The 9,277-nt window shown below is 44.2% G+C and overlaps 1 protein-coding gene across 1 annotated transcript; it reads left to right on the plus strand.

The window, feature by feature from the left end:
* Positions 1-1,943: 1,943 nt before the first annotated feature.
* LOC146370152 (uncharacterized) lies at positions 1,944-7,077 on the plus strand. The gene is made up of 2 exons (XM_084907585.1): positions 1,944-6,883; positions 6,995-7,077. Exon 1 carries the CDS (start codon positions 1,944-1,946, stop codon positions 6,300-6,302), a length of 4,359 nt encoding a protein of 1,452 aa, XP_084763711.1. The 3' UTR covers positions 6,303-6,883; positions 6,995-7,077.
* The last annotated feature ends 2,200 nt before the right edge of the window (positions 7,078-9,277 follow it).

Consider the following 9,277-nt stretch of genomic DNA (forward strand, 5'->3'; position numbering starts at 1 on the left):
TTGCTTTGCATTTTGTGACAACCAATCGGGAGCTGCAGATTCAGCGGACACTCCAAGAAGCGGTTTCAGGCTAAAGCGTGAGTCCTCAGGCTATATTGCGCAGTTATTATGCCTCATGAGTTGATGGATAGAACATGAGCTACAAATTTGCTGTAATGGACAAGGAATTAATAGTGTTCAAATTTCGGACTGTGTAAAAAAAAAAAAAAAAAAAAAAAAAGAGACAATCTGTTGAAGTTCTGGAAATTATTGTTGTTTTCTTACCTATTGTTTGCAAGCTTTATGAAGGTTGAAACTGAAGATTTATTTGCTGTCATACGCAAGAATCTAAGCTAAGGTGCCTTTGTGTTAATTTAATAATTCTCCGCCTATTACATCCATTCCATTCTTGTAATTACCTTAGATATCTTGTCCTCTTCATAAGATACCCCTTTTAAAGTCTGAAAATGTCTAAAGATGGTCATAGTCACCCTGATGTTATGTCAGAAGTACATGATGCAGTTGATTTGGAAGAGGAAAAAAGTGTAGTGTCTGAGAAATCTGAGACAAAAACAAGAAAATCCTCTCGTGAAAGGCGATTAACGCCAAAAATGCAGGAACTGAAAGACCAAGAGTTAACTCAAAAGGAGAATAGGTTCAAAGCAACATATGAGAAATGGAAAAGCAACGTAAGAGACATTCGCACAAGGTTAAAGCAAGTATGCTCTGAGAGTGACATGTATGATATGATGGATGAGGCTGAGAAGCTAGAGTCTGAATTAAAGGAACAGTATGACAGAATTCGACTCCAAACCTCACCAAGTCAAGTAATTCGAAGAAAGATCGATGCATGCTCAGCCGTGACGGCCGACTTGCTGCAGCTGATGAGAGTACGTCTGACTGAAGATGAAGGTGAGTTTGACACGGTGGCAGAAAGATCAAGGTTACGCATGCTACTTGATAATGAATATGCTAGGTCCATATATGGATCCACAGCCTCCAGAGTTACTGCACCCAGTTGTCACAATTCTAACCATCTCTCAGAGTCACCTAGCATTTCAGCTAGGAGGGCGGAAGCGGCTGCTCAGCTGGCTGCAAAGAGAGCCGAAATTGATATGGAAGCTGCCATCGAAGCTCAACGTCAGCAGTTGAGAAAACTTGAAAATCAGAGGGACATTGATGTAATTCAGGCAAAGCTAAATGTCTACACTGAAGAAGAGGGAAGGGATGGGACACGTAGTCCTCCATTCAGCAAAGTGAGTGATGCACACCCCTTTGCTCTCCGCATCCCAGATCAAGAACGGCAGGTTGTGCAAAACGAGACATCATTGGTCCAATCGCTACAAGAGTCATTAGCTCTCACTCGCTTGCCAACTCCAGAACCTTCTGTATTCTCGGGCGATCCTCTGAAGTTTACAGAATGGAGCATAAGCTTCAAAGCCCTCATAGAGAGACGATGCTCTGACCCTGCAGACAGGCTATTCTACCTGCAAAAGTACATAGCAGGTGAGGCAAAATCTTCTCTTGAAGGCAGCTTCTACAGAAAAGATGAAGAAGCCTATCAACAAGCATGGGATAGGTTAAATGCTAGATATGGCCATTCCTTTGTAGTGCAGCGGGCTTTCAGAGAGAAGCTAAATGGGTGGCCGAAGATTGGTGGAAAGGAATATCTCAAGTTAAGAGAGTTCAGTGATTTCCTCCAAACATGTAGTAATGCCATGCCTCACGTAAAGGGCTTACAGGTTCTTAACGACTGTGAGGAGAATCAGAAAATACTAGTCAAGCTTCCTGATTGGGTGACATCTAGATGGAACCGTTATGTCACAAAGTAGCTAGATCGGGGCAACGACTATCCAAGCTTTCATGAGTTTGCTTCCTTTATCTCTAAGGAGTCACGCATAGCATGCAATCCAGTGTCATCCTTACATGCCTTAAGGCACTCTGCAGAGGCACCACCAAGAGAGATGAAGCGTTCAAAAGCAAACACGTTTGCCACAAATGTGAAACCCCCAATTCCATCAAGCTCCACCGCCAAATCTGACCCTGGTGAAATCAAGTTGGGAGATGCAGGGAAACCAAAGAAATGGACCACACCAACACAAAATTCCAATAATGGCCAGTGTATTTGCTGTAGTGAGAACCATTCCATACATAAATGCAAGAGGCTTATGGACATGTCTGTAGAGGATAAGAAAAAATGCATACTTGAAAATAAGTTGTGTTTTGCATGTCTAAGAAAGGGTCACAATTCTAAAGACTGTAGAAACAGGTCCATGTGTGGCATATGCAGAAAGAGTCACCCAACGCCATTGCATGAAGATCGTTCTACAGCAGCATCAACACAAGGCGCAGTCGAAGAAAGTACGTCGTCATTATCATGTTGTGTGAGTGGAGGTGAAGGTGGGAGTACGTCGATGATAGTCCCAGTGTGGATCTCAACACTTAGTGCTCCGGACACTGAAACCCTAGTGTATGCACTGTTGGACACTCAAAGCAGTCACACATTTGTTGATCAGGAGGTGTGCGAAAAGCTACAAACAACAATGGAACCAGTGAAACTTAAACTTTCCACCATGATGGGGAGAAACTCAGTCGTGAAGAGTCAAAGAGTATGCAAGCTCAAAGTTAGAGGATTTTCCTCTAATGTTTCCATCAGTTTGCCTCCAGCCTACACAAGGGACTTCATTCCTCTTGACCGCACACATATTCCCACTTGCCAGACAGCCAACAAATGGAAACACCTTGTAGGCATGGCCCAGGAGATACCCCCGTTGATGGACTGTGGTGTTGGATTGTTGATTGGATACGACTGCTCCAGAGCGCTAATTCCAAGAAGGGTCGTCACTGGGGGTGACTATGAGCCTTATGCTATTGAGACGGATCTTGGTTGGAGCATTGTGGGAAGCGCACCACAGCGTGTGCAGGCTAAAGATGTGACTGGTTTTTGCCATCGAGTGTCTGTCAGACAGGTGCCACCCATAACACCATTTGCTGTCATCAAGGCCCTGGAGTCTGATTTTGCAGACACAAAACCTGGTGACAGAAGCATATCTCAAGAAGATATTTGCTTCCTGCAGATCTTGAAAGACAGAATCCAACAAAATAAGGATGGTCACCTGGAGATGCCTCTCCCTTTCAAAGCACGTCCGCATCTCCCAGACAACAAAAGACTGGCGTTAGTACGGCTGAAGCATCTAAAGAGGAAGCTGGACAGAGATCCCAAATTCAAAATGGACTACGTGAGATTTATGGAAGGTGTCCTCAAGGATGGAGATGCAGAGAAAGTGGAAAACCAAGCAGAGCTGGGGAAAGTCTGGTATATCCCACATCAAGGAGTTTACCACCCCAGAAAACCAGGCAAAATCAGAGTGGTTTTCGACTGCTCTGCAAGGTATGAAGGCACCTCCTTAAACGACCATCTGCTAACAGGACCTGACCTCACAAATAGCCTAACAGCCGTGCTGTGCCGCTTCCGTAAACTTCCCATCGCAGTCATGTGTGATGTGGAGAAAATGTTCCACAGGTTTCATGTGAACGAGGATGATAGAGACTACCTGCGGTTTCTTTGGTGGGAAAATGGAGACACAAACTCTGAACCCAGAGAGTACCGCATGAAGGTTCACCTGTTTGGAGCATCATCCTCCCCTGGCTGCGCCAATTATGGCATGAAACACCTTGCCAGCCAATGTGAGAAAGAGTACCCCTCCGCAGCTAACTTCATCCAGAAACATTTCTATGTTGACGATGGTCTCATAAGTGTAGAGTCGGTGGGTAAGGCAATTGAACTGGTCAAAGAAGCCCAAGCCGTGTGTGCCAAAGGAAAGCTGCACCTTCACAAATTTCTCTCCAACAGCCGAGAGGTCCTTGACTCTGTTGATGTTGCAGAGCGTGCTACGGAGGTAAAGAATGTTGATCTTAATCACGATGATTTACCAGTTCAAAGAGTGCTAGGTATAAGGTGGAACATTGAAAATGATAGCTTCTCTTTCAAGGTGTCACTTGAGGAGAAACCAGCAACACGTCGAGGGATTCTCTCAATTGTGGCCTCCTTGTATGACCCTTTGGGGTTTCTAGCCCCAGTCATTCTTGAAGGGAAAAGAGTGCTGCAAGAGATGTGTCAGAGAGGCACAGGGTGGGATGAACCACTACCCAAAGGCTTGAAGTTAAGGTGGGAGACTTGGATGAAGGATTTGGAGAACCTGGAAAGAATTGAAATTCAAAGATGCTTCATACCTGACAGCCTTGGTGAGATCCAGAGAGCCGAGCTTCATCATTTCTCTGATGCAAGCAGTCAAGGGTATGGCCAGTGCTCTTACATCAGAGTGGTAAGCAGAGAAAGGGTATGCTGCTCCTTGGTCATGGGCAAGGCGAGGGTTGCACCAACCAAAATAGTTACCATACCGAGACTTGAGTTAACTGCAGCAGTAACCTCGGCATCTGTGAGCAGCATGTTAAGGGAGGAGCTAGAACTCAAGATTGATGACGAATATTTTTGGACAGACTCAAAGGTCGTGCTTGGTTACATCAATAATGAAGCAAGAAGGTTCCATGTGTTCGTGGCAAACCGCGTGCAGAGAATTCGAGAAACCACCGATGCACGGAAATGGTATTATGTTGACACAGGAGAAAACCCTGCTGATCATGCCTCGAGAGGCCTCAAAGTAGCTGACCTCATCAAGTCAAATTGGTTCTCTGGTCCCAGCTTTCTATGGGAAAGAGAGATAGCCACAAAACAGGCTACTTCAGATTTGCTGGTGGGAGACCCAGAGGTGAGGACTACTCAGGCGTTGAAGGTTGATGTAGCAAGGCAGTTTGACATCCAGAAGCATCTGCTGCGGTTCTCAAGATGGACTACAGCTGTCAACGTCATTGCTCGTATCCAGCGGCTGGCAAAGAGGATCAGGACCGCTGAGCCTTTAAACGTGGAAGAGAGAAAGCAAGCTGCACAGACTCTCGTCAAGCTTGCACAACAAGATGCTTTTCAAGAGGAGTTAAACACACTCAGCCAGAAACTAGGAAGGCTGCCTTGCAACCACCAACTCTTTCAGCTTGACCCATTCCTCCAAGATGGCATAATGAGAGTGGGAGGAAGACTGAGGAAGGCATCTGTGCCTCTCGAGATAAGACACCCAGTGATCCTTCCTAAAGATGGTGCTGTTACAAATCTCATCATTGCACACCATCATACCAAGATACAACACCAAGGCAGAGGACAAACCCTCAATGCACTGAGAGCCAATGGTTACTGGATCGCTGGTGGAAGTAAGGCTGTAGCCCAATACATCAGGCAGTGCGTACAGTGCAGGAGAGCCCGCACGCCACCAGAGGAGCAACGGATGGCAGATCTACCTAGTGACCGTGTTGATCCCACACCACCATTCACTTATTGTGGTATGGACTGCTTTGGTCCTTTTCACACCAAACAAGGTCGCAAAGATCAAAAACGGTACGGCCTCCTCTTCACATGTTTTTGCTCAAGGGCAGTGCATATAGAGATGTTGGAGGATTTGACGACTGACGCGTTCATCAATGCTTTGCGCTGCTTCATTGCCCTTCGTGGAGCTGTTAGGCACATTAGGTCCGATCAGGGAACTAACTTTATGGGGGCAAGAAACGAGATGGCAAAGGCTCTGAAAGAACTTGATAAGGAAAGAGTGACTGCATACCTAGCAGAAAATCAGTGCGACTTCCAGATGAGTACGCCCCACTCTAGTCATGCTGGAGGCGCATGGGAGCGTCAAATCCGGACAGTGAGAAGTGTACTGAGCATGGTCCTTGCCTGCAGTGTGGGAAGGTTGGATGATGCTTCATTAAGGACATTCCTTTATGAAGCTATGAGCATCGTGAATAACCGCCCACTCACTGTTGATAACATCAACGACCCCAAGAGCTTGGAGCCACTCACACCGAACCACTTGATCACCATGAAATCCTCAGTCCCACTTCCACCTCCAGGTAAATTTGTCAAGGAGGACCTGTATGCTAAGAAACGGTGGAGAAGGGTTCAGTATTTGACTGAGCAATTTTGGCACAGATGGAGAAAGGAATACCTGGCCAATATTGCTCTGAGACAGCGATGGCATACACCAAGACGTAATGTGGAGGTGGGTGACCTTGTGATTCTCAAAGAGGAAGATGTTCCTCGCAATAAATGGAAACTCGCTAGGGTTGTGGAAGCACATGAGGATGATGATGGACTTGTACGGAAGGTGACAATCCAGATTGGTGATCGGAAGTTAGGAAAGGGAGGCGAACGCCTCGTCCAACCCTCCATCATTCAGAGACCCATTCAGAAATTAGTGGTCCTGGTGAAAAACAGCTAAAATTGGGAAAATTTCATTCATTGATCAGATTTCCCTTCTAAAATAGAAGTTGTCATTATGCTGTACTTCATGCACATGTTATGGAGATGTAAAATCTACTGTTCATATTGTTGAATTCATTTGTTGAGAAAAGAATATTGTTTATGCCAATGCAAGAATGTTTAAAACATCAACATGGTGTTTGGGAATTACCATTGATTTAATGAGCAATGCAAGTGTATTTACGTTCACAATTGTAATAATCAAAGGTAATTGGTGGGAGTGTAGCTGACGCTGAAATGTTTGTGTGGGTTGCCATGACAACACCAAAATGCATCTGAGATCGTTATTGTTTTCTATTTGTTTTCTTTATTTGCTACTCATGCTTGTGTACATTTGCAGTAGGAAAAGATAATCTATGAATCCAGTGATATATCCTTCTTATAAGAAATGTTTCTGTTAAAATATTATTGTGAAGTAGTCACTTCCTGTGAGTCGCGGGAACCGGAAGTTGTGCGCGGGAGAGACAAGACAGAACGGTAACACGGCGGACTTTTCGGAATGTACAACTTTTCTACTGCTGGTTTTACAAGGCGTACACGGTAAAAATCATTATGCTGTTATTTGTTTAACACTTGTGCACTTTGTGAAACGAAATAAGTGGCTGAGATGAATATCATATGTGCTATTGATATTATTTTACTTGTTTCTAGTTTTCACGGTGCTCCATGATTGTGAGAGGAATAAAAGAATTGTGGACATCAGTACGAAGCGTGGATTCTTTCGACCAGAGTAGTTACACAGGGTTTTTATCACTTTTCAGCGTTAGTTTGTTATCGTTTACTCTGTTTTCCTGGGTCTTTTTACGTGTGTTATGAATAAAGCTTCTTTTTTTCGGTACCAGTACTAGTTTTATTTTGTTGTATTTATCCGCGACACCTTAAAGGCCGGTCCGTGAAAATATTGTCGGGCATAAACCGGTCCGTGGCGCAAAAAAGGTTGGGGACCGCTGTCCTAGGACACACCACGCGAAAAACAAAAAACTCATATTCTGTTTGGTGAATCCTATTAGTCAACATTTTAAACATGATTAGCAAGTAATGATACTAAGACTTGTGTGTTTCTTTTCTTTTGCTTTACCATTTCAATCATGCTGCGGTCAGCGTCAGCATCTAACATGGAGCAAACAGCGCAGTAGTCCTCAGCGTTCCCTGAAACACATTCATAGTTACGTTTTAATCAAACATTATTTATTGAATAATTAAAAAATAGTACATTTTTTCCAAATATACTTAATTGAAAATTAGTCTCCTGAATTTTTTAATTAGACTTTGAGAAGGGTCTTATCTGAATGTGTTTGAAGAGCACTATTTAAATTGGAAGTACGCACTCTAACGTGATAAGGACTTTACTGAACTTACCTCCATTTTCAAGTAGGGTGCACTGTTAAAAAATAAACAAACGGTAATATTCCGGCAGCTGGGGCGCCAAAATACAACCGTAAAATAACAGAAAATAACTCCCGCATAAAAATACGGTTAGTGATGTTATGTTATTTTACCTTTGACAAATCACAGTCTACTTATGTGAATTTAATGATATTTTAGCACGACAGTACAAAACTAAAATATACAGTAAGATACTTGGACATTACTATTTTTGTAACAGTGTGTTTGGAACAGGAAACATGATGTTTCCATGCGTCCTTTAGGTGCTCTAGTGTCTTTAAAGTGCAAAGGCATGCAGGTCACCTGAACTACAATTCTACTGAGAATGCGTGCCCCACTGCGGCTCAACATCGCCTGTCCCGTGTGAACAGCACCTGTCCTCCTTCAGGGCCAAAACTGCGAAGGATGACCGCCTCCAAGACACCGACTGCCTGCAGGACACGTTCCATGTGTAAGGACTTCGCTCACCGTTAGTTAGAAAGGATCGCTCGCCTCTGTGCTTCTTCTTTGGTTGAGGTACCTTGGATTAGAAATCGCTGCTTCCACCTAGTGTATCCAGCCAAAATGATCACAGCTACGCGACATTTGTTGATCTCTTTCCAATGGTTTGCAATTTAATATATGTAACGGAGCGAAGGTGATTTTATTTCCACAGTGTTTTTTTAAAGGAGGGAAACCTTCCTCCAAACGGACAGAGCAGTGGAGCCGCCAAGGGAAAGCACACGAATAAAAACTGTATAGTTAAAATATAATTTATTATATTGAAATAGTTCAAAATATAAAATGAATTAGAACAACCCTGGCCAGGGGACAACACAGTAAAAATCAATAAAACACAACATTTAAAGTCCAGTGGCGTCCGCCGCGGTATAAGAGTCACTAAGAATTAAAAATCCAGTGAAGCGGTGCAGAAGCGGTGCAGAAGGGAAACCCGGCGGCGTCCTCGCCTTCCTCTCCGCGTTCTGCGCCCCGGTGCGCTAAAGAAAGGGAGGCAGCGGCAGTCACTACTCTTTTAGGCAGCTTTCATTCATTAAAAGGGGACAAGTCAAAAGACTTACCCCGGGTGGGCAGAGCTCTTAACTCTGCCCGCCGCTTCTTTGTAACCACCAATATATCGGCACCGGCCCGTCCGCCGCCTCTAATCTGGCCTCCTGTTGCTGCAGCAGTCGGACCGCTCGCTCCGCGTCGCTGGTTGCTGTATCTTCCTCCCCCCAACGCCAAGCTCCACACAGTCTTAGTGTCACTGAGCACTCTCTGTAAATTACCACTCCTTCCTCTCAGGTGTGTCAAATTAGTAAAACGGGGGGAAAGGGCGGAGTCTCTCCAGAACAGATTGACGGTATAACCAAAACATGCAATATAAAAAAAATAAATAAGCACACTTCACATTAAAATACAGCAAAGCAAAACAACATCCGTCCTTCCCTGGATGACATATACATTTAGGAAATACTACCAGCTTAGTACCAGATATACTTAGTTGAGTTCTTTCCCCGCCACAAAATACAATAACGAAATAACAACAAAAAGACTTTAGTTCATATCAAA

Source organism: Perissodus microlepis, chromosome 16 (assembly GCF_051167445.1).
Source record: "Perissodus microlepis isolate ML-2025 ecotype Zambia chromosome 16, ASM5116744v1, whole genome shotgun sequence".
NCBI lineage: Eukaryota > Metazoa > Chordata > Actinopteri > Cichliformes > Cichlidae > Perissodus > Perissodus microlepis.

What these genes read in the sequence shown, in the direction of transcription:
- LOC146370152 (XM_084907585.1), top strand. Translation starts at nt 1,944, where the DNA reads ATGAAGCGTTCAAAAGCAAACACGTTTGCCACAAATGTGAAACCCCCA.